This window comes from Podarcis vaucheri (assembly GCF_965113315.1).
Source record: "Podarcis vaucheri genome assembly, chromosome: 1".
In the NCBI taxonomy this organism is placed as follows: domain Eukaryota; kingdom Metazoa; phylum Chordata; class Lepidosauria; order Squamata; family Lacertidae; genus Podarcis; species Podarcis vaucheri.
In genome coordinates, this window is record NC_138759.1 from 122124383 (window position 1) to 122142306 (window position 17924).

Genomic DNA, 17924 nt, shown 5'->3' on the forward strand with positions numbered 1-17924 from the left:
ATTTGCTGCAGACTTTTCTTTTCAAATCCCACAAGCTAATTACTAGGAAGCAAGCACATTTTGCCCGCCTGCGCTCCTTTTATTTACTTGGTCCCCAAAGGCATCCTAAACCAAAGGAAGCCCCACATGTTTTCGTATATGTCAAGCAAAAAGCTAGGCAGAAGAACATTCTTAAGACACCACCACAAACGGGGGGGGGGGGCGGGAACGGGACTTTTTCTTTTCTTTTCTTTACAGCCCACCATGCTTTTGTACTGCATGTTATAGAAATAGAGCGTTTCCGTCACCCAACAGCTTTAAAAGCATGTGTCATCATCGCTCATGTCACCAAGTGTGAGCTTGAGACAGTCGATTCTTAGCAAAAAAAAAAGCTTTCAAAGTAAACCCCATCTTACAGCAATTATTCCCCAGGCTAAGGAATGTTCTGTCACCATCTATTTCCAGCATATTGGCTGACGGAACTGAAAGGAAATAAATGATGTTCACAGCCTTTCATTACAAAAAAGAAAGATGGAGAGAAAGCAGTGATTGACATATAATTAACGGTGGAACCCCAGTTGCACTATACCATTTCAACAAAATGTGTTATTTTCCATATATCACCTCCTACATTTGCAGTAGTTCATCTGCCCTGCATATCCAGCAGGCTGTTTCGCAGCTTCTATATCTTTCATGCAGCTTCTTGAATGAGGGGTTAATGGCTGCTGTTGCCCTGTGTTTTGCCAGTTGTACCCTGAGGAGCTTACCTGAGCATTAAGATCAGCATCTGAAACTGCTCTGTGGCCTGACTTAGGAGTCAGCTATTTACCTTTACCTTTATACAGCTGTGCGGGACATGGGTGGCGCTCTGGGTTAAACCACAGAGCCTAGGACTTGCTGATCAGAAGGTCGGCGGTTCGATTCCCCGCAACAGGGTGAGCTCCCATTGCTCAGTCTCAGCTCCTGCCAACCTAGCAGTTCGAAAGCATGTCAAAGTGCAAGTAGATAAATAGGTACCACTCTGGCAGGAAGGTAAACGGCGTTTCCGTGTGCTGCTCTGGTTCGCCAGAAGTGGCTTAGTCATGCTGGCCATGTGACCTGGAAGCTGTACGCTGGCTCCCTCAGCCAATAAAGCGAGATGAGTGCCGCAACCCCAGAGTCGGGCACGACTGGACCTAATGGTCAGGGATCCCTTTACCTTTACTTTATACAGCTGCAAACAAAACATTTTCAATGTGTTGCAAAGCGCAATATACAAATGTGACACTAGATGGTGATAGTGAGCTATGCCAAATTAAATGTATTTTTTGAAACTTTTTTCAAAAAGCATTTCACAGCGTTTTTTAAATATGTGTGTAGATTCCACCTTAGAATAATAGAATTGTAGAGTTCGAAGAAACCCCAAGGGTCCAATCCCCAGGAACGCACATGGAACATAGAAAGTTGCCTTGTGCCAATTCTGTCTATTGTCTACATTTGAACCTGGGCAGCCTGAAGTCATGCTGGCTTTGAGCAAATGAGCTTACACTCCATAGCGTTACTCCTGCTCTCCTGCTCTGGAGAGGCAATATTCACATCTCTGCTATTCTAAAACTAGCAAACATTGCACACTGTGGGTGATTAGGCGTAACAGCTGAGCTTAGCAGAACGACTGGCATTACCATCATGGAAACCAAGGAGCAGAAGGTCAGGCCTCCACAGGAAGACCATCAAACAGGTGCAACATCTGTGGAAAATGAGCCGATGAGATATCTGTGGGATACTGACCAGGGATAACTCATTGAGAGGTTGAGTCTATTCCTATTGAAGATGCAGGCTGGCTTTTTCATGTTGCTTCCCCCCCCCCCAGTTGCTGAAGATAAATTATAAGGACATGTTAGTCTAATACAAGGGTAGCCAACGTGGTTCGTGGCTTCCAGATGGTGGAGTCCAACAGTTTCTGCCTAACCTTTCCCTGTGGAATCAAACAAATCTGAACCTTAACATACACAGCAGTCGGCACTTCCTTAAGAGAAGTCCAGGGTCAAGAGACATTAGAAGAGGGGTGAGAAACCTGTGGTTCTCCAGATGTTCTGCAATCTTCTGCTCATGCAACACCACTGATGCAGCCACACAAATGCTTTAGCATGTAGCCAAACCTTGTGTAGATCCACATTGTTAAGTTGTGGGCGAACATATCAGACCACACAGCGATTCTTCCAAAGCAGCTCTTTATTTGTAAGCTGCAACAGAACTGAACTGAGGAGCTCAGTCAGCCTGCTTATATAGAGCTCCAGAACAATGTAGCTGTTGCCATTTTCTAAAACTATCCAATCACTGAACGTCACTTTCGATCCTTCATTTGCATACAAACTATCCAATCACTGAACGTCACTTTCGACCCTTCATTTGCATAACTATCTACAGTATCCCCCTGCTGGCCCAGGGTGAGAACTTCAGTACATAACACACATAGTCCACATTTTCACTTCCGAATTAAGATATCCAGATTGGTTTTTTTAAAAAATAATTCACAGTGCTATCTTATAAATGTCTTCTCAGAAGTTATGTCGTTTGGTTGAAAGCCACTTTGAGTTGCCCCAGGGGCAAGATGGAGTGATTAATAATAATAATAATAATAATAATAATAATACGATTGAGTTCAGTGGGACTTGCCCCCAGGTAGCAATGGGGGAGAAATTCAGTTCAGTTTTCATTTAAAGGCAAACATACCTTATTCACACTTTCTGAAACTTGTGAACCCAAATACACCCATCCTTCAAAATTCACAGTTCTCTGAATTTCGCAGTTCTCTAGCCAAGTAATATGTTGATGAAACTAAAATCTCCAAAATGCATTGCGGTAGGGGAAAATGCAAACAGAAATCATATTATATTAGGAGAAATTCACACAAAAATGCTGGGGGGAATTTTCAAGATGACATTTAACCGCAAAAGGATGTGGAAATGCGGGGAAGTGAAGACTGCAAAAATGAGAAACGGGGAGAAACTGAAATGAGCAGAATCACCCATCCCTGCTCCCAGGGAAACATGTATAGGATTGAAAGCCATCATTTCACAAAGGATTCAGTCAAATTCCCCCAACCACACCTAGGACAAATATTTGCTTCTCTGTATGCAAGCATCCTCTTTGAAATGTTCGTTTTAATTCTTCCAGAGTTCACATCTGATCGGGTTTAAGGCAAAGCGCTCATATGATGTGCCAACAGCTGCAATTTAACCAGGCCCTTTGAGCCTACTTTGAGAAGAGGAGTGAATGAGAAGGGAGAGCAGGATTTGGTATTTCAGCTGAAACCTGAATCCAGAGACCAGCTGAAGTTTACAGAACACCAGCCGGCCCTACATGCTAAGAATTCTTGACTAAACAAGAAATGGAGTCTGTCCCCCGACGGTTTCCAATGTAATGTTTATTTCTCCTCGCTATTATGGTGATCATACAAATGACAAAAGAAGTAAGCTGCTATAACTAAATATGTTTTAAAGGGCTTTTTAAAGCTTCTCTCTCTCTCTCTCTCTCTCTCTCTCTCTCTCTCTCTCTTACACACACACACACACACACACACACACACACACACGTTTGTCTATGCAAGGACGTTTTCTGTGGCAACTGTTCTTTGGACAAGTGCAGTGTGACAGGAGGTAAAGCTAAAGGTAAAGGGACCCCTGACCATTAGGTCCATTCGTGACCGACTCTGGGGTTGCGGCGCTCATCTTGCTTTATTGGCCGAGGGAGCCGGCATACAGCTTCCGGGTCATGTGGCCAGCATGACTAAGCCGCTTCTGGCGAACCAGAGCAGCGCACGGAAACGCCATTTACCTTCCCGCTGGAGCGGTACCTATTTAACTGCTTGCACTTTGACGTGCTTTTGAAATGCTAGGTTGGCAGGAGCAGAGACCAAGCAACGGGAGCTCACCCCATCGCAGGGATTCGAACCGCCGACCTTCTGATCGGCAAGTCCTAGGCTCTGTGGTTTAACCCCCAGCACCACCCGCGTTCCGTGACAGGAAGTACTGATAAACAATGGTTCTGTGTGACTTGTTGTAACTTGTTCTGAGTCTCTTCCTTCCATATTTCAGTGAGAGAAGTAGAGAGAGAGTCTTGGACTCTTGTTGGACTCTAAGCATGCCTTGACATGGCAGTGGTGAACATCTGCATATATTTGCTACCAATATGCTTTTATGCCTGTCAAGTAAACCTCTACACTTGACCGAATCTTTATGGAGCCCTGAGTGTTTATTGTCTACTGTGTGTACCCCAAAGACGTTTCCAAGGAGGGGAATGTGTTGAGATGTAACTCTGCTGAGTACGGATACTGGCACACACATGCAGCAAAAGTAATAGTAGTAGTAGTAATAATAATAATAATAATAATAATAATAATAATAATAATAATAATTTATTTATACCCCACCCATCTGGCTGGGTTTCCTCAGCCATGCTGGGCAGCGTCCAACAGAATATTAAAATACAATAATCTATTAAACATTAAAAGCTTCCCTAAACAGGGCTGCCGTCAGATGTCTTCTGAAAGTCTGGTAGTTATTTTTCTCTTTGACATCTGGTGGGAGGGCGTTCCACAGGGCGGGTGCCACTACCAAGAAGGCCCTCTGCCTGGTTCCCTGTAACTTGGCTTCTCTCAGCAGGGGAACTGCCAGAAGTCTGGGCAGAACAATGGGGGTGGAGACACTCCTTCAGGTATACTGGATCGAGGCCGGACTAAATCTGGACTGAATCATCCATCCGAGGTTGATGGATTGATCCAACAGTTTCATTGTCTGGAGAGGTCACTTCCTGGCTTGCATAATGGAGAAGCCGTTTTCAGCAGAGCCCCGTGACGGAAGCATGCAGCTGTATTGAGGCAGCACTAGGCGTTGTAATTTTGTGCCCAAACAATTTTGTACCCGGGCCAAACACCCCTGTGGCCCTCCCATTCTACGTCACTGCCCGGTATTATCCAACTTTGTTACCATGTCTTTGATCTCTGACACTTTCCACCTTTCTACCTCATGTCAAAGTGAGGGCTTTGCCTCTGCCACTTGCAAACCAATGGGGGCAGGGCTGGATTTAGGTTTGATGAGGCCCTAAGCTACTGAACATGATGGGGCCCTTTATATGTCCAGCTGTCCTTTGTCAACAACAAATTGTCATTGTCACTGTTTTTTGGGTTGAATATATGCTACACAGTACAGTGGTACCTCTGGTTACGTAATTAATTTGAGGTCCATTCTTAATCTGAAACTGTTCTTAACCTGAAGCACCACTTTAGCTAATGGGGCCTCCTGCCGCGCCACCGGAGCACGATTTCTGTTCTCATCCTGAAGCAAAGTTCTTAACCAAGGTACTATTTCTGGGTCAGCGGAGTCTGTAACCTGAAGCGTATGTAATCTGAAGCGTATGTAACCCGCGGTACCACTGTATGGTAATTTATGGACCTAATAGGTATCTAAAGCCATTTGAAAATGCAGAATGTAGGCACCCTATATATAGAAATGAGCAAACCAGTGATATTTTAGGGAGCAGGCTAGCAGGCCATTACCTACACCATAGGAGCCTACACAACACAAAACACTGTTGCTGTATGTAGGTTTATTTTATTTGTTTTTTATCTTATATTTTGGAAATGTACATCCAGTTTTTTTCCTTTAATTTTTTTGGGCCCCCCGAAAAGAGTGGGGCCCTAAGCTTTAGGTTGTTTAGCTTATACCTAAACCAGGCACTGCAGTGGGGGCAAGGTAGCTGATGGCACAGCAAACACCCTGCTCTTGCTGAGACCACTCTTGACTGAAACACTGAATCCTTAATAACTTTCGGATCTTACAAGGGGGCAGGGACTGGACACCACCTTCCAGCAGCAATTTCCTCACTATTGTCAGGGACAGGGCAGAGGAGGAATGGTGGAGACCGCCTCCCCAGCCTGACCCTTCCAGGAAGAAGGAGACAGTTCAGAATTACAACAGGGGTTTGAGGGAGGTCACAACTCAGAGGTAGATGAGGGGGAAAGCTGGGAAATAATGGGAGAGGAAGAAGAAGGCAAGAGCTGACGGACACAGTGTCTTTAGAAAGCATTCCAGACACAAACCCCTCCCAGAAACTGGCGGGCCTTGAAAGTAGGAGAGCAAATATCTCAAAGGGCACTTTTCAGCTCCAGTAGCGATGACGCATGAGGAAGTGGGAGAGACAGAGGAGGTGGAGACTCACTTGGGACAATGCCATTATTCCAAGAGGCTGTGTTTCCAAGCCTCTCTCTGTGACTACTGAATAAAAAGCAGATGGTAAGGACTTTTCCTTGTCTTATCCATTCCTGGCAACCTCCTGTGGGGGTCGGATCCTCTGCCGCCTGACAACTATTCACTTCCTCAGACTTTTCAGATTTTAGACATGGACCTGTCTTCTTGTTACCTGCAAAGTGCCAGGTACCCTGCCGGTCCTGGATAACAACAACGCCATCCCTGAACAGAGACCAAGTTCTAGTATAATCTGGAAATATAAGCAGTTGGTCTGAAAGCCATCAAGTCACTGAGTTGCTGTTATGTACTGAGTTGAATAGGATCCAAAATGCAGCAGTCTGATTGGTCCTAGAACAATGCAGCAGTATGATTGGTCCGCAGGAGCCACCCAATCCAGCTCCAGGTGGAAGTGAATCCACAACCTGATTGGCCTACAGGAGAATCCCGGAATTAGCCAATCACGTGCAGCCCATTGTGTGAATAATGTATATAAAGCAGATATTGTGGGGGAACTTCCATTCTTCCTCACCACTATGAACTGAATAGAGAGCATGAAATCCACTCTCAACTCCAAGTATATTTCAGTTGCAAAATGATACGTTAACACCGTGCCTGGATCCTATCCATACATATCTGGAAATCATGCTTATTGGATTCACTGAGACTTACTGGGAAGAAAAAATGCTTAGAATCAGATTGCCTCTGTGTCTATGCCAACCCAACAGCAAGGTGGGTCTGTAGCTGTGGTTGTGTCTGTGGGCCAGACGATTTTTATATTATAATTATGCCTTGTGCTCAAAACATATGAAAGGGCAGTAGCTCAGTTGGGGAGCATGTGCTTTTCATGCATAAAGTCCCTTGTTCAGTCCTCGAGATCTCCCGATAGGGCTGGGAGAAACTGCTACCAGTCAATGTATACAACATTGAATTAGATGCACCAGGCTCTGACTCAGTAGGAGGCAGATTCCTATATTTTCATATACATGTTTGTCTTGCGCAGAACTGATTTACTATCAGCCTTGATTTTCATATACATGTTTGTCTTGCGCAGAACTGATTTACTATCAGCACGTATCAGCCTTGAATTCTGATGAGCACAAATGCCCACCAGAGGGCAGCATCACCCTATCAAATAACGTAGAAACAAACTTATTTGGAACATACAGACAACTTTTCATTTATGTAGTCTGCATGAAACCTAGATTGAACTTCTCTGTCTAGTCAATCTAATTCAACACCTTAATACAAGCAAGTTTTCTTGTGTTTTATAGCCTCTGATTAATTGGATAGTAAGGGAGCAATCGGACGCGGGTGGTGCTGTGGGTTAAACCACAGAGCCTAAGACTTGCTGATCAGAAGGTCGGCGGTTCGAACCCTGCGACGGGGTGAGGTCCTGTTGCTCGGTCCCTGCTCCTGCCAACCTAGCAGTTCGAAAGGACGTCAAAGTGCAAGTAGATAAATAGGTACCACTCCGGCGGGAAGGTAAACAGCATTTCTGTGTGCTGCTCTGGTTCACCAGAAGCAGCTTAGTCATGCTGGCCACATGACGCGGAAGCTGTATGGCGGCTCCCTCAGCCAATAAAGCGAGATGAGCACTGCAACCCCAGAGTCAGTCGCGACTGGACCTATGGTCAGGGGTCCCTTTACCTTTAAGGGAGCAATCGTTAATTATTCAACATTGGCTGAGATCTATAGGACCACATGCACCCATAGTTTTTTGCAGTTGCCTCATCAGGAGCTCGTCTTCTCCATCCCTGACCCACTTTGTTCTTTCATACAGCCACATGTTCAACAACTAGGTAAACAAAACAGACCACATCATCAAATCCGAAAACCCCTGAATGCAGATTGAAGCCTACCCTCACCTTGCAAATGCCTATGTAGAGATATGTCTTGAACTGTTGGTGGAAGGTCATAGAATCATAGGGTTGGAAAAGGGACTGTGAAGGTCATCTATTCCAAGCCCCTGCAATGCAGACCATCTCAACACATGGTCCCCCATCCAATCTGAAACCACACCAGACCCTGCTTAGCTTTGCAAATGTGCTCACAGGTTTATTGCTGCACCACATCAGCCAAAGAAATAGCCATATTTCTATGGCAAGAGAGAGTTATTCGGGGATTGTGTCTAAACCACAGAGCCTCTTGGGCTTGCTGGTCAGAAGGTTGGCAGTTCGAATCGCCGCAACAGAGTGAGCTCCTGTTGCTCTGTCCCAGATCCTGCCAACCTAGCAGTTTGAAAGCATGCCAGTGCAAGTAGATAAATAAGTACTGCTGTGGTGGGAGGGTAAACAGTGTTTCCGTGTGCTCTGGTTTCTGTCACTGTGTCCCGTTGCACCAGAAGCAGTTTAGTCCTGCTGGCCACATGACCTGGAAAGCTGTCTGTACACAAAACGTCGGCTCCCTCGGCCTGAAAGCGAGATGAGCGCAGCAACCACATAGTTGCCTTTGGCTGGACCTAACTGTCCAGGGGTCCTTTATCTTTACCTTATTGAGGGACCATTACAGAGAAATGGCTCTCTGCCAGGTCATTGCATATAGGCCAAAACCTTTGGCAGGATCGTGCAAAGAACCTCCCCTACAGGCCTCAGCTGGCTGTCAGAACCAATACCTTGAATTGGGCCTAGTTGGCAAACAGGCAGTCAGGATAGCTTCCAAGGGGTCAGTGTAACTCAAGCCCAACTTGCTGCTCTGCTCAAAGTTCTCGTTCCATGTTTTACACTAGAAGCAATTTCCAAACCATCTTCAAAGGGCATTATACTAAAAACAGAACTTTGTTATGGTGATTTTTTTAATGACTCAGTTTCATAATAAACAGAAATGGAACCAAGTATTTACAAGCAAAAAAAAGGGGGGATATATCGAGTTTTATGAGGTGGGGAGCTCTCACGATTGTTTCTTCTAGCAAACCTCCTTGTTTCGGAGCTTTTTCTGTTTTTGCAGTCAGCCGTTGAAAGGATTCACGAATCACGAGAAAGCTCAGATTCCTGAGTGTCTAGTAAAGCTATTGACACCAGTTCCCTTTGCTAAATAGCATTCAAATGCTCCAGAACCACACAGTTATCAAAAGTGTATAGAAAAGTGAAACTGGACAATAGCAATGCCATTATTTTATAAAAGCACATGAGATATAATTTTATACTCCATAACCTAACAAACACCAATCCCCCTGCCTGTTGACCTTTTTTCTAAAATAGTGACAGAAAATCTGCTCCAGATCACACAGTCAACGGCCAATGGCCAGGGATGATGTGAATTCTAGTCTTTGGATCTGTTGACCACAAACTGTCACCACTATAGTGTAAATAATAAGGAGCAAGGCTACAGTCCAATACGGTATATACTTACAGTGGTACCTTGGTCTACGAACAGCCCAGTTATCGAACTATTCGGTGAACGAACTCCGCAAAACCGGAAGTAGGTGTTCAATTTAGTGAAGCTGAACAGAAGTTGAACGGTGGAAGGGCACTGGCGACAGGAGGCCTCACTAGGAAAGGGTACATCAGTTTAAGAATGCTTTGGTTTAAGAACGAATTAAGTTCGTAAACCGAGGTACCTCTGTACTTGCAAGCAAGCTTCCTTGAGTCCTCAGTAGGACTTACTTACTTCTGAGCAGACAGGCATAGGTTTACTTTGTACACCTGCAATTTCAAAGCCACTTCTTTATCAAAGCCCATATAATATAACTTATAGCCTTCACGGCAATTATTATGGTAGATTAGTCATGACTGCAGATTAACATGGGTTATCAAAAGACAAAAATGGGGAATACCAAGGATACAAAAATTCAGGATCAGAGCCTTATAACCATGGAAACCAGACAACATTTAAATGTGGGGTAGGGGGAGTCTCTCTGATTTCTATGCATCCAGTATAGGACAGGCTCACAGCGTTAGTTTTAACAGCGAAAGCTTCAGTTTGTACCGTCTACAAAATGTACAGGAGAAAGAAGAAACACAAAAGCAGCAGCATAAAATCTCGATAAATAATATCTGTGAATAAGGCAGGAAATGCAAATGATAGGCAGAAATGGTAGAAGGGAAGCTATATCCTTTCAATGACAATTTCCCCATTTATCAGCTTCACTTGTTTCTTTCTCTTCCGGCGAATTTTCATTCTGCCTTGGAAACCTGGAGGGAACAAGAAACATAGATGTGAAAAATTATCAGGGGTCAGCAAACTTTTTCAGCAGGGGGCCAGTCACCATCCCTCCGACCCTGTGGGGGGCCAGACTCTTTTTTTTTCGGGGGGGGGGATGAACGAATTCCTATGCCCCACAAATAACCCAGAGGTGCATTTTAAATAAAAGCACACATTCTACTCATGTAAAAACACGCTGATTCCCAGACTGCCTGTAGCCCAGATTTAGAAGATAATTGGGCCAGATCCAGCCCCCAGGCCTTAGTTTGCCTACCCATGGATGTGATGTACTAAACCTGGCTCTGAATTCTCATTCTCTTCTGTTTAATCCTAGGTTGCAACCCCACCTCGGAACAAGGACCTGTTCCCATGTTGGCTGGTACCCAACTAGCTTGTTCCGTCAGCGCAAGGATTTCGATTTGCACAGAGGAGACCACAGAAGAGAAGATATTACTTCTTATTTTTTAAATAACTTTTTAAAAATAACTCCCCCCTGGATTCTTTGAAAAAACATCTGGTAACCTTATTACAGAATAATTAGAATATGAAGCAAGAATTGGGATTTGGGGAAAACCACAGAGGGGTGGAGGGATGTCCTAGGTTGGTGAACTGAATTTTAAATTTTAAATGTTGTTGAATTATCATTTATTTTTCAAATTTCTATAAATATTTTCTTTAAAGTCTAAATTTGCTTGACTTGTGTATCAGATAGTTACTTTTCCCCCCTGTGGAGGAAAAAAAATTATTAACCCTTATACCTCAGACTGTTGTGTTTATACCTTTCTTACACATCTGCAGGCAGGACTTTCTAGAGGTAAAGTTGTTTTCGTTCCCGCCACAGCCACTGTAACTGAACGGATGACATTTGCCGGTAGTGAGATTGTAGAAGAACCTTTTCTCGTTGGCTTTGCAAAGGCCTCTGTCCCTGCGCATCACACAGAGGGAAGGGAGCAGGACTGATTCTAGGCACAGAGGAAGGAGAAGCTCATTAAGGATCCGCCAAATCGTTAATGCCCCCATTGCATTTGGGCACCTCTTAAAAAGATGCGCTCCTCTGCTTGCTGCATTTAAGTTCTCAAAACACTACCAAACCCTTTGTCACGTAAATTCCAAAACTGATAACAACACAACGACGTAACAGGCTGCATGTAACTATATACATTCTTTTAAAATGCGATTCAACATATCATATCAAAATATATGGTTCTATAGACAAACGTATCATATAAACAAAACATATTATGAGAAATTAAAGTCCAGCAGATTGAACAGGAAATACAGTCTATTCAGTTCTTATATTGGCAATATCCACGGTGTGGAATTCTTATATCAATCTTGTAGTCACTCTGTCACAAGAGACCAGGGCCCTGCGGGACTTGACATCCTTCCGCAGGGCCTGCAAGACAGAGCTGTTCCACCAGGCCTTTGGCCAGGGCACAGCCTGACTCCCTCCCTCGGCAATCTTCGCAGAGCTCTGGCCCAATGGTTGCTAGTGGCTTGAATTAATTAATTTTTATAATGAATGATTTTAGAATGTTGTTTATGTTGTACTTTTGTACTGTTTTATTGTTGTTAGCCGCCCTGAGCCCGGCTTCGGCTGGGGAGGGCGGGATATAAATAAAATTTATTATTATTATTATTATTATTATTAGTGCTCCACATGAAAATGCTTTTCAGAATTCTAGCGTTCCTTGTAGGCAGGTGTCAGACGAAAAACTTGGAAGAATGACACATGCAGAAAATAAGAATGACACATGCAGAAAATAAGACAAGGATTCCAGAATAATCCCTTGTTTCGCCCAACCGGGCTTCGTCAGCTGTGCAGCATTTAAGTTCTCAGCAGGTTATTTGGAAAGAAGACGGGTATCTGAAAAAGTATTCTTTTAAAGTGCAGATTAACGTGGACAGAATGAGGGATGGAAGGAAAAAACCAGTGACATCATCTGGAAACAGACAGAATGGTCCACATTCAGAAGAGATGGTCAAATGGCTGATTACTATTCAGTCTTTTCATTTATTTATTTGTGTGAAAAGATTTGTGTTCTGCCAACATTAAGAAAATGTATATTTTATTTAAAAAAGAATGGGGAAAGTTTATAACTCATATACAAGATTGTTGTCAGCGAGTTAAAACATTGGCAGGATTTTAAACACACTTGTAATATAACAGAGTGCATGGATAACTTAGAAAGATAAACATAAGTGGAGAAGTATTGATATGTAGTTGAAAATAGGCTCAGTGGGACACATGGTAGGGATGGGGGTGGGGAGTCAGAAGATTCCTTGTGACAGCTCCTGTATCTTGTTGGCCTGCCATATCTAAGCTAGAAAGTTTTCCCACAATTGAATGCCTTTGTTTCGATCTATTCAAGGTCACACCTGCGTTTCTTAGTTCAGCCCAGAAGTGAAAGTATTTCCCCACTCCTAAGCTGAACCATAAAAATTTCCCTTTACCCTTAAAGCGTTCCCTCCCTCCCCCAGTCCTTGTAAAACAGTAAAAAAAACCAGACAAAAGGAAGAGCATAAAATACCCAATAAAACCTGTAAAAAACAGAAAATGACTGTTATCACTCTCAGGCCCCCTAACCCCCAATCAAATCTTACTTATTCAAAATTGCATGTCTTATACAGTGGTGCCTCACAAGACGAAATTAATCCGTTCCGCGAGTCTCTTCGTCTTGCGGTTTTTTCATCTTGCGAAGCACGGCTATTAGCGGCTTAGTGGCTATTAACGGCTTAGCGGCTTTAAGAAAAAGGAAACAAACTCGCAAGAACTCGCAAGACGTTTCGTCTTGCAAAGCAAGCCCATAGGGAAATTCGTCTTGTGAAGCGACTCAAAAAACGGGAAACCCTTTCGTCTAGCGAGTTTTTCATCTTGCGAGGCATTCATCTTGCGGGGCACCACTGTATCAAACAGGACAATTCTCCCCCAAACTAAAACCAGAAATTAAACAAAAACCGACACAGACTGTTGATATAAAGTTAATATAAGGTTATGTACTTCTCTTCAATAGTTCTTTTCCTTTTCCAGAAAAGTGGCGGCAAATGAGAGTTAGTCCAGCTTTGTAATTTTAATCCAGAATTAAATCCGAAATTTATCCAAATGTACAGTTCTGCAATATATTGTGATCCAAATCTTCCAATTTTTAGGCTTGAAATATATGCATCCAGGTTGTCCAAAGATATTAATTAATTGCTTATTGGCAGGTAGTATTGCATAAATTTCCCTGGTCTTCAGTAAGCACTAAATATCAAATCCAACTCCAGCTATTCCAGGTTCTCCTTCCTTCTTGTGGAATTTCTCCCCCAATACAAAGGGAACCTCAGGTTACATACACTTCAGGTTACAAACTCTGCTAACCCAGAAATAGTGCTTCAGGTTAAGAACTTTGCTTCAGGATGAGAACAGAAATCGTGCTCCGGTGGCGCAGCGGCAGCAGGAGGCCCCATTAGCTAAAGTGGTGCTTCAGGTTAAGAACAGTTTCAGGTTAAGTACGGACCCCCAGAACAAATTAAGTCCTTAACCTGAGGTACCACTGTATGATGGAGAGTTTTCCTGCTTAGCTTCAGTTTTGTGCCACCAAGTTCCAGGGTTTAAAGTTATTTCCACAGTACTTTTATGTAAGTCTTTTTGCTTTCTACTCTGCCCAAGTATCAATCTGTCAAATTCTGCCCAGCTGTCAATTTATATCCTACCTTTATCCAGAGGACAACTTAACACAGCTGTAGCCAATATGTATCCATGAGAAAGAGAGGCTCTCAAATGTCCAAAGTCAAACTGTTACAAAGTCTCCATAGCTGCAAGTACTATGCTCTGCTCCCATTCACAAAAAGTCCCCTTGCAAAGCCTGTCCGCAGAAATCGGAAGCTGACCTCCTTTTTGGCTTCTGTTTCACCATATCAATCAATTTAAACCTAATTTCTTCTCTTAATTCCTTATTTGGTTTTTATCTCTAATTGGAAAATCCACTGCTTATGGTGGCGGTGTGTGGCTTCGGCTGTAGAGCGTGGTGGAGCCGTGAGCGGACTCAAGCCTTTTCCTTTCCCCCGTGCAAAAACGGCAGTCGGGGGATTATGAGTGGCGAGTTTGCATGCTCTGCTGGACCCCTAGAGTCCCCACTCTTCAGTGGGGAGTTTTTCGGGGGCACCTAGCCCTGGGGCACACCCCCAAAGCTCTTTCAGCCTGAACTGTGTCGTCTTTTAGACAGAAGACACAGAGCGTGCCACCATTGCCTCCGCAGCAAACCGGAAGTCCCTATTAAGGAATAATTATAATATGCAGCAAGAATTGGAACTAGGGGAAAACAATGGAGCGGTGGAAGGGAAAGTCCTAGGTTGATGAATGGAATTTTAAATTTTAAATGTTGCTGAATTATCGTTTATTTTTCAAATTTCTATAAATATTTTTTAAAGGTCTAAATTTGCTTGAATTGTGTATCAGATAGTTACCTTTTTCACCCAGTGGAGGAAAAAATATTAACCCTTATACCTCAGACTGTTGTGTTTATACCTTTCTTACACATCTGCAGGCAGGACTTTCTAGAGGTAAAGTTGTTTTCGTTCCCACCACAGCCACTGTAATTGAACGGATGACATTTGCCGGTAGTGAGATTGTAGAAGAACCTTTTCTCGTTGGCTTTGCAAAGGCCTCTGTCCCTGCGCATCACACAGAGGGAAGGGAGCAGGACTGATTCTAGCACAGGAGGAAGGAGAAGCTCATTAAGGATCTGCCAAATCGTTAATGCCCCCATTGCGTTTGGGCACCTCTTAAAAAGATGCGCTCCTCTGCTTGTTCCGTTTAAGTTCTCAGCAGGTTATTTGGAAAGAAGACGCGTATTTGAAAAAGTCTTAATAGGACCATGGAAGGGATGAGGGTGGGGAGTCAGGAGATTCAAAGTGATCTTGATATTTGAATTCAGAATTGGTTTTGTTGTATGTTTATATTCTTGAAAATCAAATTAAAAATTATTTCAAAGAAATGTGTGTGTGTGTGTATACACACACACACACACACACACACACACACACACACACTGCAAAGAGCATGAAATCAACAATGGCATTGCATTCATAAAAGAAGTACAAAAGACATCACAGATCAGTAGATCGGACTGATATATCAACATTGCTAGATCGCCTCTGGGTAAACAGGTGAGTGTTAAGCAGCTGCTTAAATGCCAATACTTTAGGGGTCTACAAGGTGCCACAACACTGCAAAATGTTAAAAGTCATAGGCTTTGGATTATACAATATGAGAAACCATATTTATATCATATGATTAAAAGCCTAGGACCTTTAACATTTGCTATTTATAAAAATTAAAATGCAGAGAAACAAAGCATGCATACTTATATGGAGGTAAATATTTTAAAAATCACGTAAGAAACTGAATTGAAGGAAGTAGATAAAAACCAAGGCAATGTTTTGCACTAACAAACAAGTCACAACAAATGGGGTTCATTAAATTAAATTTGACACACGAATTCTAACAGTCCTGTGCTTTGGTCAATTCTTCTTCTTTTTATATACAGTAGCACCTCGGCTTACGTTAACCTTGGGTGGCATAAACTTCGGGTTGCAAAAGCAGCAAACCCGGAAGTGTTTCACCATGTGCGCATGCGCAGAAGTGCTCTACCGCGCTGCATGAAGGCACAGAAGTGGTCCCTCTGGTTGTGGAAACCTCAGGATCCGACCGGAGCTCCGGAACAGATCCCATCCGCAACTGGAGTACCGCTGTATATATAATTTTTATTAAATTTTGTGTTTGCAATTTTGAATACTCATTTAAGCAATTGTAAGATATCAATGACTTCTCTTATTCTCTTTCCATGGTTCGTTTTACATATCATAAATCCCTGTATATTTTAAATAAACTAAACCCTTCAGTATTCCATTATTACATCCATCAAAACTTATTTACACTGTTGAATTTGTCTTAATGCTGCCAACGTTTTCAAGTGTACACAATTTCACCCCATATATTCAATAAACATTTTCCAATCTTCTCTAAACGTATGTTCTTATTGCTCTCTTATTGTATATGTTAAGTCTGCAAGCTGCACATATTCCATCAATTTAAGTTGCCATTCTTCTTTCGTTGTGACCTCACTTGTTTTCCATTCTGGGGCTAACGAAACATGGGCTACTGCAGTGGCATGCATAAATAACATTTTTTTGAAACCTGGGAATTTCTGTCTGAATTATCCCCAACAAAAAGGACTCTGGTTTTTTTTTTTTTTTTGGAAAAGTACATTTATTATTTTCAATTCATTATGGATTATTTCCTAATACTCTTTTACCCTTTCAAGGGCCCACCACATATGAAAAATCATTCCCTCAACCTCATTGCACCTCCAGCACTTATCTGATTCAGCCTTATACATCTTAGCAAGCCTACTCGGAGTTAAATACCAGTTGTAAATCATTAGCAAGTAGTTCTCCTTCAAAGAATAATATGCTGTGAATTTTTATATCTCATATGATATAAAAGAATTACACAGTCTCGTGTAAAAGAACGGCCTCGGTCCAGTATATCTGAAGGAGCGTCTCCACCCCCATCGTTCTACCCGGACACTGAGGTCCAGCGCCAAGGGCCTTCTGGCGGTTCCCTCACTGCGAGAAGCCAAGTTACAGGGAACCAGGCAGAGGGCCTTCTCGGTAGTGGCACCCGCCCTGTGGAACGCCCTCCCACCAGATGTCAAAGAGAACAACAACTACCAGGCTTTTAGAAGACATCTGAAGGCAGCCCTGTTTCGGGAAGCTTTTAATGTTTGATGTATTACAGTGTTTTAATATATTTTTGGAAGCCGCCCAGAGTGGTTGGGGAAGCCCAGCCAGATGGGTGGGGTATAAATAAATTTATTATTATTATTATTATTATTATTATTATTATTATTATTATTATTATTATTACAGACTTTGACAAACTCAGAAAGAGTGCATATAACTATACAATGTGCAGTTGCCATGACAATATCCATAAGCATCATGCCTCATGTGTTACTTACAGGCCTCCATTTTGTGCAATAAAAAGAAACACTGTAAGAGCTCTCAATGCAAAATCCCATTGGGGATAGATAAGATAAAAAATAATCATCATCAGTGGGGATACTCTCATTTTCCTACTCATATTGAACTACTGGCCCTCAATGAGGTCAAACTTAAGATTCACAAAATGTTTAGGGATATGTGTCCCTCTGTGTCCCCCCAGAAAAAAGCACTGAGAATAACAACAACAACAACAACAACAACAACAACTTTATAATTTGTACCCCACCCGTATGACTGCCCTATAGCACCATCTGTTGTCACATGTTCATAACGCAGCAAAAAAATAATACTGGGGTGGGGCAGGCCATTGGCTAGCAAAGCACAGTCCTGGCAGTAGGGGGCGCACATTCACACAGATCTGCACTTGCCACCCCCAATCCGGGGCTTCCTGCAAACTCGGTGCCACTCTGCCCGCTCTGTCCTGGCACCCCTGCAGCCAGGAGGGTGGCGTAGTGTGCTGACTCATGTGCTGCAATTGATCCTGGTTGCCCTCCTATTCTGGTATGTCTCTGCCTGCAGTAAAGGTGA

The 17924-nt window shown here is 43.0% G+C and overlaps 1 protein-coding gene across 2 annotated transcripts in view; it reads right to left on the reverse strand.

The window, feature by feature from the left end:
- Nucleotides 1–8979: 8979 nt before the first annotated feature.
- TFPI (tissue factor pathway inhibitor) overlaps nt 8980–17924 on the reverse strand; it is a 52163-nt gene continuing 43218 nt past the window's right edge. For both annotated transcript variants that reach the window (XM_082209193.1, XM_082209192.1), the window contains exons 7-9: nt 14857–15039; nt 11126–11308; nt 8980–10336 (exon numbers count right to left, since the gene is read on the reverse strand). In XM_082209193.1, the coding sequence (XP_082065319.1) occupies nt 10251–10336; nt 11126–11308; nt 14857–15039 (452 nt within the window). In that variant the 3' untranslated portion in view covers nt 8980–10250. The remainder of the gene's footprint in view (nt 10337–11125; nt 11309–14856; nt 15040–17924) is intronic.